Here is a 20,948-nt window from a genome sequence, read left to right as displayed (position 1 = left end):
TTAGCTAAAATCCTTCAGGTCATTCGACCCGTCTCTGGGTTCCAAAGGTAGAAATGTTAAACGACCCCTCTCTGGGACTTCTAGTGTTAAAGGGAATCTGTTAGCAGGCTTTTGCTATCTCATCTGAGGACAGCATGCTAAAGGGGTAAAAACACTGAATTCAGGAATGTGTAATTTATACAAAAATTGTTTAAAAGAACAGAATGTCCTCAGTGGTTGATACCTTTTAATGGCTAACTGAAAAGATGGTAATAATTGCAAGCTTTCGAGACTACTCAGGTCTCTTCATCAGGCATGGTATAACACAAAATCTGAAGAGTCACATATTTATACACAACAGGACTTAGAATAGTGCAGAAAAAAAAAAAAGTTATATGAAACAGAACTCTCACTATGGCAGGGGGGCAAACTGTTGTGGGGCCATAAATACTGCTGCAGTTCAGTGTGAAAGTTTTATTGTCCTTTGATAAGGGTCTGGTCCGGGCTGTGATGCGCTCGGATGGTCAGAGGAGCACATCTTTTAACTGATGTAAAAAGACATGAATCCATGAGACACATTCATTCCTTCTCTGAATGTGTCAAAGGTCATCATAAGTTTGTACTCCCATAGTCTCCTATCTCTCTGGGACTTGAAGTTTCCTTTCAATACCAGCAATTTCATGTCCATGATGCTGTGGTCTGAGTTACAAAAATGTTTGGCCACAGGTAGATCCATCCTTTTTTTTCTAATTGTGTGGCGGTGAGAATTCATCCTTGTCCTGAGCTGTTGTCCGGTCTCCCCTACATACAGACCCCCAGTTGGACATTTGGTACATATAATTAAGTACACCACATTGGTTGTAGTGCAGCTGAAGGTACCTGGGATCTTGTAGTCCTGATGTGATCTGGGAATCTTTATCTTGTCCGTTGTCAATATTAATGGACAGGTCTTACATTTTTTTCTGGTTGCAGGGAAATGTTCCTGTTGGTGTTGGAGAGGACAGGGAGCTTCTGACAATGATGCTTCTTAGATTTGGGGGTTGTCTAAAACACAGAAGTGGGGGGTCTGGAAAAATAGATTTTAACCGGGCATCTTTTTGCAGTAATGGTTGTAGTTTCCGTGCAGCTCCTCTAAACACCTCCAGATGTGGATTGTAGGTGACTACAAGAGGGACCCGGTTGTTCTCTTCTTTGGTTTTATAATGTAGAAGATGGTTTCTTGATATTCTGGTGGCTCTTATAATCTGGTTTTCAATTGTTCTTGGGTGGTAGCCTTGTTTCAGAAAGGTTTTTCTGAGGCCCTCAAGGTGATTGTCTCTATCTGTACTGTTGGAACATATCCGATTGTACCTGATAGCCTGGCTGTATACAATAGAGTTTTTATGTGTTTTGGATGAAAACTGTCCCATTTCAGGTATGTTGGACGGTCAATTGGCTTCTTGTACAGGGATGTCTGTATTTCATTGTTCCGTAGTTTAATGATGGTGTCCAAGAAGTTGATTTCCGTGCAGGAGTAGTTGAGTGTTAGGTTGATGGTGGGATCAAACTGATTAAATTGTTCATGGAAGGTCTTCAGCTGCTGCTCAGACTCTGTCCAGATAATTAAAATATCATCAATGTAACGGTAGTAGGCCAGAGGCTCCCAAGAACAATTGAAAACCAGATTATAAGAGCCACCAGAATATCAAGAAACCATCTTCTACATTATAAAACCAAAGAAGAGAACAACCGGGTCCCTCTTGTAGTCACCTACAATCCATATCTGGAGGTGTTTAGAGGAGCTGCACGGAAACTACAACCATTACTGCAAAAAGATGCCCGGTTAAAATCTATTTTTCCAGACCCCCCACTTCTGTGTTTTAGACAGCCCCCAAATCTAAGAAGCATCATTGTCAGAAGCTCCCTGTCCTCTCCAACACCAACAGGAACATTTCCCTGCAACCAGAAAAAATGTAAGACCTGTCCATTAATATTGACAACGGACAAGATAAAGATTCCCAGATCACATCAGGACTACAAGATCCCAGGTACCTTCAGCTGCACTACAACCAATGTGGTGTACTTAATTATATGTATGTATGTTTTCATAGAATCATAGAATGTTAGAGTTGAAAGGGACCTCCTTGGTCATCTGGTCCAACCCGCCACAGTGGAATTCACTAAATCATCCCACACAAATGTCTGTCCAGTCTCTTTTTGAAGACTCCCATTGAAGGGCAACTCATCACCTCTTGTGGGAGCCTGTTCCACTCGGTCATCACCTTCATTGTCAAAATTTTTTTTCTAATATCTAATCTGTGTTCCCTCCCATTCAGTTCCATCCCATTGCTTTTAATATTTCCTTGAGCAAATGAGAACAAGGATAATTCCTCTACACTGTGACAGTAGAGTGCAATAATTACTTCACGTCATCTAGATTGTATGCTTCTGGTAATACACTGCAGAACTGTCTTTGTCTTTTTGTTGCTGTATCACACTGAGCCATGTTCAGTAGTAAAGAGCAAGCATGATCATGTCACAGGGCCGCTGATGGCGGTGGGGAACGGTAAAATCCCTGCTGTGGCCATTTCTAAGTGGTAAGCAGGCGCGGGTGGATCTCTCATCCACCTGTGCCTGTTAGCCGCACATGTCTGCTGATCAGGTGGTGAGTCTGCGGTAACCGGGAGGACACAACCTAGGACATAAATATACATCCAAAATCGTGAAGGGGGTCAATGTGAGAGCTGAATGGCATTATGGGGAACCCTGCATTGATATCTGATATAATGTGAGCATTATGGGGCTAATGCAATCTTTTTCAATGTGGAAAATAGCACCAGGCATTTTTTTTCTGGCAACTCGCGAGAATCAAGTTGCAAATTATTTGAATTCTTCAGGACCACCGAATTCCAGCTTGTCTGACATAATATGTCAGTCTCTGACAATTTGGTCTGCATTAAGCACTGAACCAATATAGATGAACACATTTTTACAAGGCTACTGGGAGCGAGAATGCATGTTGTTTATACAGGTGTTGGCTACGATCAGCATTTAAAGGCTCAATGTTGAGCGCAAACAAATAAACTGGAGCCGACCAACAGTAAAGCTAATTTTAATAGAAGTTCATTTAACAACCGACTTCTCCCATATATACAAGTCTATTGTGTAATGACCATCCGCCATTATACTTTTGGGCAAGTGTGTGCTGTTCCGAATATATAAGTAGTATTGTTTTTCATACTTTATTTTACAGGGTTAATTTAAAAGATTAGGTTATAATGATGTACTGAAGATGTATTGAAAACATTTATACAAATTGAGCATCATGTAAGTAATGTCTGCAGTTGTTTTCTTTTCATTGTTCACTTATTTCCCCCACACCTCTCAGTGACAATCTGTTCCAAAGGTTTGTTCACACACAGTATTTTTGCAGCAATTTTTAGTCCAAATATGAACCGGTGTTTTACAGTACCAGCAAAAGCTATGACATTTCAGAAATCTCATGCACGCACTTGTTTTTTTTTTCCTGAATTGAAAAACTGCTTCTTTTCTTTAAATCTGCAGCATGTCATTATTTTTAATGATTTTACGGCTTTTTTTCACCCATAGGCTCTCTATGTACAATGCCTATAGACAGTGAACTGCTAATCACAGCAGGAATGTGCCAGACTAAATAACCTGTAGTTGACCTAGTCCAGCAAAGATAATATCCTGAAGATAAAGTAAAACATTGTAGGTAAACAACAGCACAGAGTGTAATAAGTAATAAGAGATGCATTACTGAAATCTGTGTTAACTCTTACAGCATGTTGTCTTCAGATTACATAGCAAAAACCTGCTGATGGATTCCCTTTAACCCCTTAACGACCTTTGACGTACTGGGTACGTCATGGTGACATGGTGCTAAACGACCCATGACGTACCCAGTACGTCATGGCGAAATCGCGGTCCCGGAGCCCTGGGGAGTGAAATTTGTTTAATTAAACGGTAGATTCGGAAAGGAGGGGATCTCTGCCTGACCTCAGGAGGGGTGGTGCCTCCTCCCCGAACCTACAGAGGCTGTGATTGGCTGACTAACGCCGCTCAGCCAATTACAGTCACTGTAATGTTCCAACCATTGAAAATGGCTGGAACATTGAAATCCAGCCCTGATCAGTGCTGCTGTAGCACTGGCCATTGGCTGGAGCTGGGTGATCGATGCTTCACCCGCCCCCAGCTCTGATTGGAGAGACCGGTCTTGTGACCGCTCTCTCCAATCAATGTGGATCTGTGGCCTGTGACCGTCCCTGGAAGCCGAGGAGAGCAGTAAGTTGCTGTCCCCACCGCCCGCCCCTGTCCCCGATCGCCCCGCCGCTGCTCCCGATCCACCGCTGTCCCGGCCGCTGTCTCCGATCGCCCCACCGCTGCTCCCGATCCACCGCTGTCCCCGCCGCCACGCTCCTGATCCACCGCTGTCCCCGGCGCCACGCTCCCGATCCACCGCTGTCCCCGCCGCCGCTCCCGATCCACCGCTGTCCCCGGCGCCACGCTCCCGATCCACCGCTGTCCCCGCCGCCGCTCCCGATCCACCGCTGTCCCCGGCGCCATGCTCCCGCTCCACCGCTGTCCCCGCCGCCGCTCCCGATCCACCGCTGTCCCCGGCGCCACGCTCCCGATCCACCGCTGTCCCCGGCACCATGCTCCCGATCCACCGTTGTCCCCGGCGCCATGCTCCTGATCCACCGCTGTCCCCGGCGCCACGCTCCCGATCCACCGTTGTCCCCGGCGCCATGCTCCCGCTCCACCGCTGTCCCCGCCGCCGCTCCCGATCCACCGCTGTCCCCGGCGCCATGCTCCCGCTCCACCACTGTCCCCGCCGCCGCTCCCGATCCACCGCTGTTCCCGCCGCCATGCTCCCACTCCACCGCTGTCCCCGCCGCCGCTCCCGATCCACCGCTGTCCCCGCCGCCATGCTCGCCACTGTCCCCGCCGCCACGCTCCCGTTCCACCGCTGTCCACGCCGCCACGCTCGCCACTGTCCCCGCCGCCGTCGCACCCACCTTTTTCAGCCGCTGCTGCCCCCGAATCAGCCCCCACTGTTCCCGATCGGCGGCCGCCTCCTTCATCGGCTGCCCCTTCTCCATCGCCACACCTTCTATCCCTCCATGTGCTGCAAGCCAACCTCCCCCCACGTGGGGGGAGGGTGGCTTGCAGCACATGTGGGGGGAGGGTGGCTGGCTTGCAGCACATGTGGGGGGAGGGTGGCTGGCTTGCAGCACATGTGGGGGGAGGGTGGCTGGCTTGCAGCACATGTGGGGGGAGGGTGGCTGGCTTGCAGCACATGTGGGGGGAGGGTGTTTGGCTTGCAGCACATGTGCTGCAAGCCACCCTCCCCCCACATGTGCTGCAAGCCACCCTCCCCCCACATGTGCTGCAAGCCACCCTTCCCCCACATGTGCTGCAAGCCACCCTCCCCCTACATGTGCTGCAAGCCACCCTCCCCCTACATGTGCTGCAAGCCACCCTCCCCCCGGGGCCCCCCCTCCTCCATGTGCCATCTCTCTCTCCCATCAGACTCTGCCCCCCTCCCCGATCTGCTGCCTGCTCTCTCCCATTTTCCATCTACTGCCCCCTCTCACCCTCCTCGATCTGTTGCCTCCTTCATCTGCTGCCTCTTCTGTCTGCTGTGATCCTGCTGCCTAGATCCATCCTGTAAGGTAGGCATCCCATTCTCACCTCCCCCCCCCATCCTCTGCCGCTCCTCCATCCGCTGCGCCATTTCCCATCCATCCGCTGCGCCATTTCCCATCATCCATCCGCTGTGCCCTTTCCCATCCTCTGCCGCTCCTCCACCCGCTGCGCCCTTTCCCATCTTCCATCCGCTGCGCCCTTTCTCATCTGCCGCCCCGCCCTCTCGCATCGCATTATCCAGCGCAGTTGCTCGCTTCCAGACTGCAGTGGATGATGCGATGCGAGACTCGTGCATTGCTCTCACGTTTGGCACTGGTCTTAGTGGCAGGCGCTCATTTTTTTTTTTTTTTTTACTGATGTCTGTATTTTTTATTTCGCCAAACTAATTTTTTTTGTATGGGGGGGTCTAGTTTCCAAAATGGGATCACATGTGGGGGAGCTCCATTGTTTAGGCACCTCAGGGGGTCTCCAAATGAAACATGGCGTCTGCTAATAATTCCAATCAATTTTACTGTGAAATGGCGCTCCTTCTCTTCTGAGCCCCGCCGTACGCCCAAACAATTGATTTCCACCACATATGAGGTATCGTCGTACTCAGGAGAAATTGCACAATACATTTTATGGTGCATTTTTTCCTGATACCCTTGTGGAAAAAAAAGCTACCTGTTTGAAAAAACAATTTTGTGGTAAAAAAAAGAATAAAATATTTTCACGGCTGAACATTACAAACGTTTGTGAAGCCTCCAGGGGTTCAAAGTGCTCAATAAACAGCTAAATAAATTCCATGAGTGGTCTAGTTTCCAAAATGGGGTCAATTGTGGGGGAGCTCCATTGTTTAGGCACTTCAGGGGGGTCTCCAAACGCAACATGGCGTCCGCTAATAATTCCAACAAATTTTGCTGTGAAATGGCGCTCCTTGCCTTCCGAGTCCTGCCGTGCGCCCAAACATTTGATTTCCACCACATATGGGGTATCTGCATACTCAGGAGAAAATGCACAATACATTTTATGGTGCATTTTTTCTTGATACCCTTGTGATAAAAAAGCTACCTGGTTGAAGCAACAGTTTTGTGGTAAAAAAAATTTTTTTTCTTTTCACGGCTCAACGTTATAAACTTCTGTGAAGCCCCCAGGGGTTCAAAGTGCACATCAAACATCTAGAAAAAATATTTGAGGGCTCTAGTTTCCAAAATGGGGTCATTTGTGGGGGAGCTCCATTGTTTAGGCACCTCAGGGAGTCTTCAAACCCGACATGGTGTCCGCTAATGAGTGCAGCTAATTTTGCACTCAAAAATTCAAATGGCGCTCCTTGCCTTCCGAGTCCTGCTGTGTGCCCAAACATTTGATTACCACCACATATAGGGTATCTGCGTACTCAGGAGAAAATGCACGATACATTTTATGATGCATTTTTCCTGATACCCTTGTGAAAATACTAATTTTTATGGCTAAAGTAACATTTTTGTGTTAAAAAAGTAAAATTTTCATTTTTTCGTCTACATTGCTTTGGTTGCTGTGAAGCTCCTAAAGGGTTAATAAACTTCTTGGATGTGGTTTTGAGCAGAGTGAGGGGTGCAGATTTTAGAATTGGGTCACTTTTGGGTATTTTCTGTCGCCTAGGTTTCTCAAATCACTCCAAATGTGATGTGGTACCTAAAAAATTTTTTTTTGTAAATTTTGTTGGAAAAATGAGAAATTGGTGATGAACTTTGAACCCTTCTAACTTCCTAACGGAATTTTTTTTTTTTTCAAAAATTGAGCTGGTGTAAAGTAGACAAGTGGGAAATTTTATTTAGTAACTATTTTGTGTGACATATCTCTCAGATTTATGGGCATAAAATTTCAAATTTTGAAAATTGCAAAATTTTCAAAATTTTCGCCAAATTTCTGAAATTTTCACAAATAAACGCAAAACATATCGGCCTAAATTTACCACTGACATGAAGTACAATATGTCACGAAAAAACAATGTCAGAATCACCAGGATCCGTTGAAGTGTTCCAGAGTTATAACCTGTCAAAGTGACACTGGTCAAAATTGCAAAAAATGGCCGGGTCTTTAAGGTGAAAACAGGCTGGGGGCTGAAGGGGTTAGTATATGACAATTGCAGACCAACTTTGTTCAGACAGTTCAACTTTGTTTTTTTTCACATGTAGGTGACACAGATTAAGATTAACGGCTATATTCACTTTTAGAAGTACAATAAAGTTGATGGTTACAATCTTCATATTTCAACAGGAAAAACCAGAGTGTTGGTAGAAAAAATGCTGAGTAAAATATGTACATTATAAAGAGAACTTGTCAGATATCCTGTGCCCTTCAACTCAGCAACATTCATACCTGTATGCCCAAATTCCCTGCCTAATCAGCCTTGTATAATACTATTACTAATATGAATGTGTCGCACCTGCAGCGGTCGAACCGCTCGGATCCGGACCCGGGGGCTAGGGGCCACTCTTAAATGTAAAAGGGGGGGGTTATTTACAGGGGAAATATAGTTTGTGATGCCACCCGTGGTGTGCGGTAACGGAGAGTACCGCTGCTGCCGATGGGAGTACCGGGGCTGATGGAATGGGGGTAGCTAGATGACGTTTTCCCTTCATGGGTAGGGAAGGCCCCGGGACTCTAGATGGTGGGGTGCAGGGGAACACAGGCTTGCTGGAAGCAGAGGATGACCATGTACTCACTCAGGATGGTTATCGTGGTGCTGGATGATGTTTTGTAAAGTCATTACACACACATGCTGCAGGTGAGCCAGAAGCCCCAGTGCACCACTGCTGCTTGGGAAGGAGAACACGTCCAGGTATCTGCTCCCAATAGTATTGCTTTTGCTGTGTCCCAATCTTGTCCGATCTCTCAGGAGCTTGAACTCCCCAGCCCCCCACACTATGAGGGCTACTACTTCACTTTGGGAGCTCCAACACCCAGTCTCCTCTCCCTTTGAGAGTCACTACTTCACTTCCTCTCACATTGCTCCCCTGGAGCCGACTACTCTGTCACCTCCCATCAGTCTGCCTGACCCCCTAGGTGGGCGGCCCCTTTCTCAGCTAGACCTACCCACTGCTTTGTCTGTCCAGTCCTGATGTGTGTTGATTGGGATGTGAATGCAGGTGGTAGCAATACCATAGGGTGGAACCTATAACCAAGGGAGGGTAGGCCCTGCATCCCTTAAAGGGGGTGCAGTTCCCTGTGGCACCCTGACATGCTCAGGAGCGCGACATGAATGTTATAAAAAGGACTTATAAACTTTGTTGTCCCTATGCTAACTAGGGCCTTAACTAGAGATGAGCGAACATTTCAAAGTTCAGTTAGTCAATCTCTACCGAGCCTCTTGGTGTTCGCCGAACAGTTCAGCGAACATACCGAGCCCATTCAATTCAATGGGAGGCCAAATTTATGTGTTGTAAAGTAGTGCATCGGGTCTGTAAAAGAAAGAAAAAAAGCAGGATATACTTACTGAGTCTCCGACACGGCTGTAACTGCTCCCTCAGCTGTACTTCCAAGGCCGCTGATCCCTCATCTATATTCACTGCTTTTCCCACCCACCGGCATCTCAGATTGGTTGTAGACGGATCCCGCCCTCAGACAGCATCTGTGATTGGTTGAAATCACAGACCCTGTCTGCGGGTGTATCATGGTACAAAATAAATAAATAATATTGTGTATGATCTCCCATCAATTGATACTCGCACAGAGCTGCAGCCCCCAGCCATGTGCTTATCTTGGCTGTGTATCAAAATAGGAGGAACTGCATGCAGCTTTTTTTTAATTTAAATAAATAATTAAAAAAAAACAGAGTGCGGTCACCCCAATTTTGACACCCAGCCAAGCTAAAGTCCGACAGTTGGGGGCTGGTATTCTCAAGCTCGAGTCACCCAGGGTTAAAGGCCCCCCAACCTAAAATTAGCAGCCAGCAGCTGCCCAGAGATGTTGCATTCATTAGATGTGACAACTCTGGAACTTTACCCAACTCTTCCAAATTGCCTGGTGCAGTGGCAGTCGGGGCAATAAGGGGTTAATGAAAGCTCATAGCTGCCACTAAGCCATAGATTAGTAATGGGAGGCGTCTGAGATCTTCCCTTTGGACATCTGTAAGTGAAAGTAAATAAACACAAACTCCAATAAAATCCTTTGAAATAAAATACAAAAACCCACCCTCTTTCACCCATTTATTAACTCCCAAAAGGCCCAGGTCCGACTTAATCCACACAAGGTCCCACAGCGATTCCAATTCTGGTACATCTGAACTGACAGCGAGCTGCCATAGAACAATGACCACCCGCTGTGAGCTTCAGGCAGAGACTGAGCTGCAGCGATCAGCAGTGACGTCACTCAGGTTAGTTGCGGCTACAGCTAGAAGCTGGAAGTTCCTCTAGTGCAGTTTATAAGTCATTCTTTTAAACATCCATGTTAGTGAATAGCGTTCTACAGGGCTGGTTAGGGAGGGAATTTGGGCATACAGGTATGAATACTGCTGGGTTGGAGGGCACAGGGGATCTGCCAGGTTCCCTTTAAAGAGTTTTTATAGCAATTCTTACATGTGTTTTTTTCCCCCCAGTAATCTGAATGGGAGAAAATTGATGCAAAAACACTGAATGAATTGACATGCTGCAGATTTGAAAAATGTTTTGATGGTTAAAAAGAAACCCCAAAATATAGGCAGCATGTGCAAGAGAGTTTTCTTGCCGCAGAAAATTTGTTCACAAAAAATGCACCTCGTGGCAGAAAACATAACAAGAAAATGCATGTGTTTTTGTACATTTTTGTCCCATGAGTTTGTTTTCTTTGCAAAATCAATGACCCAAAGAATTGACATGCTGCAGTTTTTTGTGCACCAAAAACTGCATACAAAGAAAAAAGCAACGTGTGCACAGCATTTCTGAATTCTCATACACTTTACTGGGATAAGGAAAGACATGCAATTTATGGGCAACAAACTGCACCAGTAAACGAGGCAAAAACGCGGTACCCAGCGTGCACACACAGGTTAATGGTTTAAAGAAACACACAGTATCACTTTTTTAACATTACATACTGTATCTTAAACAGATCAGAGTTTATCTCTTCAAATATTTTCACTTTCTAACTTCTGTCTCTGTTCACTTTAAGAGCCACAACCTGCAGTTCACTTCTCACCCCTTTCTGGCTTCTAAACAAGCAAAATAGTTTTATTATGTTAATATATTTAATTACGCACATATTTGGACGAGATGTCACATATATTAAACATCAGAAAATGCCAACATTTTACTTTTGGCCATCTATTTTGGGGAGAAAAGATTTGGGGTAGGTTTTTTTTGTGTGTATTGTACTAGAATAAAGGTGGTCATATTTATACATCATTTTTTCTCCCTACTGTACCTCCCGCACACCAGCAATTATATTGCAAGATAATGTGCAGTTTAATTTGTTTATGTTTTTTACTGTACAGTATTTGGTATTAGTGTACTGTAATAATTGTATAGGTAAGTGTGACGCCCCTGGACTATTCAGGTCATCACAGGGTACTGCACAAACTGCCCTCCCAGTGTGGTATTCCACCCCCCTTGGTTCTGGGTCTCTAACCTGCAGTACTGCCTCCACCAGCATTCACAAATCCTAGATACACTTTGCACCACACCTGTCAAGCACACCAGTGGGTTTCATAAGCAGGAATAAGGCCGCCCATCAAGGGGTCAGATAGGGAGGTGGGAGGTGTCAAGCAGGGAGTCGAGTAGGAACCCTCGAGCTGTGAGGAGCTGTGAGGAGCTCTGAGGAAGCTGGGAGTTGTAGCTCCCAGGGGAGAAGTAAACTAGGTCGCAGACAGTGGTCTGGACCTAGAGGAGTCGGACCCCCAGTCGCATGGGATTGAGGCTAGGTGCCTGGAACCCGTCGAGGAGGACGGTCAGCAGACTGGTCCTATCACTGGTCCGGGACCGAAGGCATGTCGGGGTACACGGACCCTAGGTTGGGGAGAAGCTTCATGCGACCCGGCAATTAACCTGCAGAGGACAGGGCCTTTATGGACTGTTCCCACCAGCTCCAAAATTGGGGCACTAGTCACTAGCACAACGAGGGGGATAGGGCTTTCCTAGCAAGCGGCCTATTGAAATCGCAAGCGTGAGCCCTGAAAGCAGGCTCCTTCACTTAGCCACAGTGGGGAGCGGGGCCCGGATAGCTCCAAGCTACCGGGCCACTATGGACAATCTAAATTGGTGCCAGGAGGCAGGTTACAGACCACCGGCAGTGCTGCAGGGGACGGTATGCAGACGAGCTCCCCTTCAGTGGCAACGGCAGCCAGAGATTTGGTTTACGCTTTTGTTAGCATCTGCTTCATTGCTGAGTGAGTACCCGACTGACCCCTGCACTCTGTCCCCGCATCACCATCCAGAATCCTAGGGCCTACCCCTACCCATGGAGGGTAACGTCATCTTGCTGCCCCACTCCATCACCCCGGGTACTCCCAATGGCAGCGGCGGTATTCCCCAATTACCGTACACCACGGGTGGCGTCACAAACTATACCAAATCTCCTGTAAATATCCCCCTTTTGCATTTGAATGTGGCCGCCGCCGGGTCCGAAAACCTTCGAGCCACGAGTAATCACGACCCCCGGATCAGAGCGGTTCGATCTGCTGCAGGGGCAGCACATATACAGTACATTATTTTGTATTACTGTAATAAGTTTGTATAAATACTATAAATATTTTTGGGTTGTGGAACGAATTGTCTGCATTTCAATTATTTCCTATGGGATAATTTGCGTTGATATAAGAGTAACTTGGTTTAAGAGCACACTCCCGGAACAAATTATGGTCGTAATCCAAGGTTCCACTGTATTTGCTCATATTATTTTTATTATTATTATTATTATTTCACCTACTACATATTGGGATAGGGTCTTGGAGAGGGGAATACCCCATTCAGACTTAGGGAATTATCTCTGCATTGCTAAACCTTTTTCTTCATTTGAGAATTAAAATCTGTGAATCCTGGTAGATGACAGATGCATCCTGAGAGACCTCAACATAACTGACCTTCAGTACATGTTTAAGAATTGTATCAATGTACTAAGTTGTCTACTTTTTATAAAAAATCTGCCCTGTTATTAAAGGGGTTGTCCAGTCTAAAGCTATCTATATGACTGCAAACTTGTGAATCCTCATATCATGTGTACCAGATGTTGTGAGGATTCTCCACTGCTGGCGATGGGAGCGGGCAGTCATGTGATTGCAAGTATGCAATATGTGTATTCCCGGTCACATTCCAACTAGACTGTTTCCAGCCATCTAGTTAGAATGTGGCCGGGAGTATGACTATCGCAAGCTTTTGGCCACATGATTGCCGTTCCCAGCATCGGCCCTGGAGAATCCTTACATGCAGAACACACAATATGAGGATTCACAAGTCTAGATCAGTAGCTTTAAAGCGGGCTTTACATGAGACGATGGATTGTGCGATATGTCGTCGGGGTCATGGTTTTCGTGACGCACATCCGGCATACCGCACGACGTCGTCTCGTGTGATACCTCCTAGCGACGCAGTATCGCTCACAAATTGTGAGTCGTGTACTCGTCGCTAGGTTTCATAAAATTGTTTAATTAAAATGGCGGCGGTTGTTCATCATTTCCGTGGCATCACACGTTGCTCCGTGTGACACCACGGGAACGATGAACAACAGCTTTACCTGCCTCCCGCGGCACCCGACGGCTTAATGGAAGGAAGGAGGTGGGCGGAATGTTTACATCCCGCTCATCTCCGCTCCTCCGCTTCTATTGGCCGCCTGCCGTGTGACGTCGCTGTGACGCCGAACGTCCCTCCCACTCCAGGAAGTGGACGTTCGTCGCCCACAGCGAGGTCGTCCGGAAGGTAAGTATGTGTGACGGGGGTTAAACGAGTTTGTGTGCCATGGGCAACTAATTGCCCGTGACGCAAAAACGACGGGGGCGGGTACGATCGATTGTGCTATCGCACAATCTATCGTCTCGTGTAAAGCAGGCTTAAGACCGGACAATCCCTTTAAGCTATAGTCCATAAGCAACAGTTGAATGTTCCATGATGATGTGAGACATTGCAAATAGTGAAAAACAAGAGATTCTGTTATAAGAAAGGAAATTCTGCATTAAAGTTCAACAGAAGCTACTTCTGGATTACTTTTATACAATGAGTATCTTAGATACACAAGTGGCTGCAGAGTCAGACAATGACTACAATTAGGTCAACCAAGTCTTGAAAACACATCCAAGTCCAATTTTATACAACAAAGAGAATCTGATCATTTCTGCATAAAGAACAGATACACTGGCACACTGCAAGTTTATTTTGGACTCTTGAAGAATAAGTCCCTATATCTAACAGTAAGATAATAAATTGCTGTGTGCAAGCCCGAGGTCTCCAAATTCAAGGAATTTTGGATACATTTCATGTCTCAATAGGGGGTGGTTTGTGGTTTTCTTATATTTATCCAGTTTTAGGATTTTTAAAATCCTTTTCAATGGTAGCATATTTGTTTAAATAGTACTGTAAAATCTAAAAATTAGACAACTGGAGAAATGTATCATACCTGATAGTCTACAACCAGAACAGGTAATCCCCTGTATTAATTGAGAATTTCCTAATAGTGTATATTAAAAAATTTTTTTTTTTAACTGGACAACCTTAGTTAACCATAGTTCCATAGGTTGAAAAAAGACCTAGGTCCATCTAGTTCAACCTTCATCCACCAATTATACATTTTGTCACTAAATCATTTACAGCCAACAATGTTGTGTGTACTGAGAAAATCATCCAGCCCTTTTTTAAAAGTTGTTATAGAGTCTGCCATTACCTATTGTGGTGGGGCATTCCACAATCTGACTGCTCTAACTGTAAAGAACCCTTTCCTCTTTAGCTACTGGAATTGCTTTACTTCCATTCACAGTGAGTGCTCCTGGTCCTTAGTATTGTCTTTGGAAGGAATAAGTCACGTGCCAGTCCTTTGTATTGACCACACATGTATTTATACATATACAGTTAGGTCCAGAAATATTTGGACAGTGACACAATTTTCGCGAGTTGGGCTCTGCATGCCACCACATTGGATTTGAAATGAAACCTCTACAACAGAATTCAAGTGCAGATTGTAACGTTTAATTTGAAGGTTTGAACAAAAATATCAGATAGAAATTGTAGGAATTGTACACATTTCTTTACAAACACTCAGTCTGGAACCCATGGACATCACCAAACGCTGGGTTTCCTCCTTCTTAATGCTTTGCCAGGCCTTTACAGCCGCAGCCTTCAGGTCTTGCTTGTTTGTGGGTCTTTCCGTCTTAAGTCTGGATTTGAGCAAGTGAAATGCATGCTCAATTGGGTTAAGATCTGGTGATTGACTTGGCCATTGCAGAATGTTCCACTTTTTTGCACTCATGAACTCCTGGGTAGCTTTGGCTGTATGCTTGGGGTCATTGTCCATCTGTACTATGAAGTGCCGTCCGATCAACTTTGCGGCATTTGGCTGAATCTGGGCTGAAAGTATATCCCGGTACACTTCAGAATTCATCCGGCTACTCTTGTCTGCTGTTATGTCATCAATAAACACAAGTGACCCAGTGCCATTGAAAGCCATGCATGCCCATGCCATCACGTTGCCTCCACCATGTTTTACAGAGGATGTGGTGTGCCTTGGATCATGTGCCGTTCCCTTTCTTCTCCAAACTTTTTTCTTCCCATCATTCTGGTACAGGTTGATCTTTGTCTCATCTGTCCATAGAATACTTTTCCAGAACTGAGCTGGCTTCATGAGGTGTTTTTCAGAAAATTTAACTCTGGCCTGTCTATTTTTGGAATTGATGAATGGTTTGCATCTAGATGTGAACCCTTTGTATTTACTTTCATGGAGTCTTCTCTTTACTGTTGACTTAGAGACAGATACACCTACTTCACTGAGAGTGTTCTGGACTTCAGTTGATGTTGTGAACGGGTTCTTCTTCACCAAAAAAAGTATGCGGCGATCATCCACCACTGTTGTCATCCGTGGACGCTCAGGCCTTTTTGAGTTCCCAAGCTCACCAGTCAATTCCTTTTTTCTCAGAATGTACCCGACTGTTGATTTTACTACTCCAAGCATGTCTGCTATCTCTCTGATGGATTTTTTCTTTTTTTCAGCCTCAGGATGTTCTGCTTCACCTCAATTGAGAGTTCCTTAGACCGCATGTTGTCTGGTCACAGCAACAGCTTCCAAATGCAAAACCACACACCTGTAATCAACCCCAGACCTTTTAACTACTTCATTGATTACAGATTAACGAGGGAGACGCCTTCAGAGTTAATTGCAGCCCTTAGAGTCCCTTGTCCAATTACTTTTGGTCCCTTGAAAAAAAGGAGGCTATGCATTACAGAGCTATGATTCCTAAACCCTTTCTCCGATTTGGATGTGAAAACTCTCATATTGCAGCTGGGAGTGTGCACTTTCAGTCCATATTATATAATTGTATTTCTGAACATGTTTTTGTAAACAGCTAAAATAACAAAACTTGTGTCACTGTCCAAATATTTCTGGACCTAACTGTAAATGAGATCTCCTTTGAGATGTCCTTTTTATAAGCTAAACAAATTGAACTTTTCCAACCTCTCATCATACAGGAGGCCTTCCATCACTTGTAGTAGTCTAGTTGCCCGCCTTTGAAGTGACTCTAACTTCTAAATATCCTTTATAAAATGTCAAGCCCAAAGATGGATCCCATATTCTAGATGTGGCCTTACAAGTGATTTATAGAGGGGTAACAATACGTTTGTATCACAAAATCTAATCTCTTTTTATACACCCTAAAATCTTTGCTTTTGCAGCTGCTGCTTGACATTGAGTACTGCTGCTCAGCTTATTTGTAATAAGAATACCCAAGTCCTCCTCCTGTTCCGTAGTCCCGAGTTACTTTCATTTAATGTATATACAGCTATATCATTACTCCATCCTAGGTGCATTACTCTACATTTATCAACATTAAATTTAATTTGCCAAGTATCTGCCCATTCAGTCATCTTCTCCAGATCTTTTTGTAATATTGTGCTATGAAGGTCAGTTTTTAATATCCTACATAGTTTGGTGTCATCAGCAAAGACTGACACTTTACTCTCAATCCAATCCACCAGGTCATTAATAAGGAGATTTAAAAGAATCGGTCCTAGCACAGATCCCTGCGGCACCCTACTGCTGACTATAGCCCATTTAGAGAATGTACCATTTATGACTACTCTTTATTTGCTATCTTTTAGCCAATTCCTTACCCAGTTGCATATAGTTTCACCTAGACCTTGGTTCTGGAGCTTTAGTATAAGGGCGGTGTTACACGAGATGATATATCGTGCGATCGCGTGAGCGATTGCACCCGCCCCCATCATTTGTGAGTCACGGGCTATTTATTGCCCATGTCGCATAAAGTCGTTAAACCCCCATCACACGTACTTACATTCCTAATGACGTCGCTGTGGGCAGCGAACATCCTCTTCCTGAAGGGGGAGGGACGTTCGGCGTCACAGCGACGTCACACAGCGGCCGCCCAATAGAAGCGAAGATGAGCAAGACGTAACATCCCGCCCACCTCCTTCCTTCCTCATTGCCGGCGGCACGCATGTAAGTTGTTGTTCGTCGTTCCCGGGGTGTCACACATAGCAATGTGTGCTGCCTCGGGAACGATGAACAACCGGCACGTAGAAGGAGAAACGACATTATGGAAATGAACGACGTGTCAACGAGCAACGATAAGGTAAGTATTTTTGCTCGTTCGGAGGTGTCACACGGTACGACATCTCTAACAATGCCGGATGTTTGTCACGAATTCCGTGACCCCGGTGATATATCGCACGATATATTGTACCGTGTAACGCCGCCCTAAAGCTATTATGTGGTACAATATCAAATGCCTTTGCAAAATCCAAATACATTACATCAGCTGCATTACCAATATCCAGGTTTGCACTTACCCCCTCATAGTACCCCAACAGATTGGTTAGACATGACTTATCTTTCATAAATCCATGCTGGTTATCAGTTATTACATTATTCTCTCTAGTATATTGTTGCATGTCATCTCTTTTAATGCCCTCATAAACTTTGCACACTACTGATGTCAGGCTTACTAGACAGTAGTTGCCTGGATCCACCCTCTTACCTTTCTTAAATATCGGTACCACATCAGCAATCCTCCAATGCTGAGGCACCAACCCTGTTACTAGAGAGTCTTATTTTGTTGTATATTTCTTCTCTGATTTGTAAAGAGTTACAGAATATGTCTGTATTATAGAAATAAAATTAGAAAAAGAAATTGTTTTAATGCAACTTTAGTAGTAAAAAATATATATTCTACTCTGCTTCCTTTCACATGTGTCATTTCCATGGGATGGATAAAATGCGCGCTGCGGTGAGCACATCCCTGACACTTTTCTGCTATGTCATCCTGATAAGACCATATTGCGCTGGATACATTTTTCCCTTTGACATGTGGGTATACACTGACAAACCTTGTATCAAGTTTACTACAACTAACAAATCTTATTCTTTTTTCATGCAGGTGTGGGATGAGACCTTGGCAAAGTCAGCTGAAGCCTGGGCTGCCGCATGCATTTGGGACCATGGACCTCCCTACCTAATGAGATTCCTTGGACAAAACCTCTCAGTGAGAACAGGAAGGTATGGAAGCAATTCACAATATTGATTTTTGTACATCTGGTACATGATATAGTCATAAAAACAACAGAACTTTGGTTCAGACTGACAATACTGTGTCTAGGAGCACTTCCCATGGAGGCTGACTACTTTCCCATTGACAGTATGGAAATATAGAAGACCAGAGACCAGTCTTGTACCTGTAAGGATGCTTTATTAGATGTATTTATTTAATGCTCCTCATTACAGCTGTCAGTGCAGGGTTTTGGTTACAACTGTTGTTCACTATATACTGATAAGTGACTGAACCCGTGCTGGCGAAACCCCATTGACTGAAAGCCCAAGGCTGCCAGGAGGAATAAAGCTCATTTCCTCCCAGCACCAGGGCTCTCGGTGCTGGGCAGCTTCAGAATGCTATTAACTGGCAGATTAACCCCATATCTGCAGGATAATAGCATTTTTCTACATGACAGGTTCCCTTTAAAATCCAAACAGAATGGGACTGAACAGAAGAGGCAATGTTTCTCACTCTTACTTGTGTCACCTTTAAATACTGATCTTTATGTTAACTTTTCTTTAGATACCAATCGATATTACAACTAGTGAAACCATGGTATGATGAAGTAAAGGACTATGCATTTCCGTATCCTCAAGACTGCAATCCCAGATGTCCTTTAAGATGTTTTGGTCCAATGTGCACACATTATACACAGGTAATATGACTTCATATGGTAACAATTTTGCCACATTTTGATGCTTTGATATTAAATCATTATTTTATATCTTTCTCAGATGGTTTGGGCAACAACTAACCGGGTGGGCTGTGCAATCAATACTTGTCACAACATAAATGTCTGGGGCTCTGTATGGAGGAGAGCTGTCTACTTAGTCTGCAACTATTCACCCAAGTAAGTTGGCTTGAGAAATATGCTGCTAAACAACCAAAACATTGCCACACTAGATAATAAAGAGTCTTTAACCTTTTTCACATTTATTTGGAGTGCTGCTTATTTTTCTTTTTATGTCCAATTGGGCCTATGGATATGTGTCCAAAAAGCTTTATATCTGCCTCATAAAACGTGGTGCGGCTTTGTTGTGTTTTTAGTTTCTTTCTTTATCTATTTCTTTCTTTCTTTCTTGTTCTTTCTTTTTATTTCTCTTTAAAGCATAAGACACACGGCAAGAAAATTGGAGCAAGTGGAATGCGATAAAACATCGCATTCCACTCGGACCAATATTAGCCTGTGTGCCAACACCCATGAGCGATTATTTTCTCAGCCCTAATCGGACCGAGAAAACAATCGCAGCATGCTGCGAGTGTAATGTGATCCTTGTTTCTCTCACACCCATTCAAGTCTATGGAGCAAGAGAAAAATCGCACAGCACTCGCAGTACACCAGTATACTGCGAGTGCAGGGCGAGAATGGCAATAGCCGGCAATGGAGGAGAGAGGGAGAAAAGCCCCTCCGTCTCCTCCGCAGCACTGGCCCTCCCCTCCTCAGTGCTGGCCCTCCCCTCTTCAGCGCTGGCTCTCCCCTCACAGCTGTGGTCTGATCGTATGATCGGACTTCAGTCGCAGTGACACTCGCATGATACTCGGCTTCCGCTGTGCTGCCAGCGAGAGCCGAGTGTCATGCGAGGATCGCAGTAGTCCCCTGTGTGGCCCCGGCCTAATTCTTTCTTTCTCTTTTGCTCTTTCTTTCTCTTTTGCTCTTTCTTTCTCTTTTGTTCTTTCTTTCTCTTTTGTTCTTTTTCTATTTTTTCCTTTCAATAATTATTATATATACATTTTTTTTAGGGGAAACTGGATTGGAGAAGCGCCTTATAAAGTTGGAGTCCCATGTTCTGCATGTCCACCTAGTTACGGAGGCTCTTGCACGGACAATCAGTGCTTTCCAGGAGTAACATCAAACTACTTATATTGGTTTAAGTGAGGCGACATAATGTAGGATATTGTTTTCTAAGAATACAATATTCATTTGACAGTGTTGTAAATTTTTACAGTGAGACATGGGAAATGTAGCGTGATGACTAGTTGTAGAGCAAGACATCAGCAAACGATCTTATTCAGATACATTTATCGATTAGCAGCATTGTCACTAATGTATTATATTAAAAGCCAGTGCATTATTGGTAGATATGAAGTCAATTTCGAAGTATGAGACCTAATTCAGATGTAGCATGGCTTTTCTAGAAAAGACAAATGTTGCTGCCTCGCCACCATTAGAAAGCAGCTTTATCACAACGTAACCTCAAAATCTACTGCATTCATCTATGTACCAGATCTATTTATTCCCACACACAGCGATATTATAGTCATTATTTGAGTCAAATTCTTCATGCCACCCTCCAAGAAAAATTCACTATAAGTTTTAAATTAAGGAATGAATGAGACTTTAGGACAAATAAATGAAATATTTTTTCACATCTTTATTACATTTTGTTATTAGCTTGAGAGCAAAAACAGGGGCTGCCCTTGTGTACCCTATGCGTTAAATTGTGTTAGCGCTCTTCGTCACCTATATGGTAAAGTCATGCAGTGCACAAATAAATGTACAAAACGGTGTCCAACATTGAGCGCTATATGGTTTAGTACAAAATTATAGTGCCATATTTCAGCAAACTGCCTTTAGGACCAGAACTCTAGTGCCACCTATTGAAAGGAACAATCCTAAAAGTCAATATCAACTCTTTTTAAA

The 20,948-nt window shown here is 44.5% G+C and overlaps 1 protein-coding gene across 1 annotated transcript in view; it reads left to right on the top strand.

The window, feature by feature from the left end:
• PI15 (peptidase inhibitor 15) overlaps positions 1-20,302 on the top strand; it is a 41,405-nt gene extending 21,103 nt beyond the window's left edge. Inside the window, exons 2-5 of the mRNA XM_075316301.1 lie at positions 18,155-18,273; positions 18,830-18,962; positions 19,042-19,157; positions 20,048-20,302. Coding sequence (XP_075172416.1) covers positions 18,155-18,273; positions 18,830-18,962; positions 19,042-19,157; positions 20,048-20,183 — 504 coding nt within the window. The 3' untranslated portion in view covers positions 20,184-20,302. The remainder of the gene's footprint in view (positions 1-18,154; positions 18,274-18,829; positions 18,963-19,041; positions 19,158-20,047) is intronic.
• The last annotated feature ends 646 nt before the right edge of the window (positions 20,303-20,948 follow it).

Source organism: Anomaloglossus baeobatrachus, chromosome 6 (genome assembly GCF_048569485.1).
Source record: "Anomaloglossus baeobatrachus isolate aAnoBae1 chromosome 6, aAnoBae1.hap1, whole genome shotgun sequence".
In the NCBI taxonomy this organism is placed as follows: domain Eukaryota; kingdom Metazoa; phylum Chordata; class Amphibia; order Anura; family Aromobatidae; genus Anomaloglossus; species Anomaloglossus baeobatrachus.
This window is presented reverse-complemented; position numbering and strand designations above follow the sequence as displayed.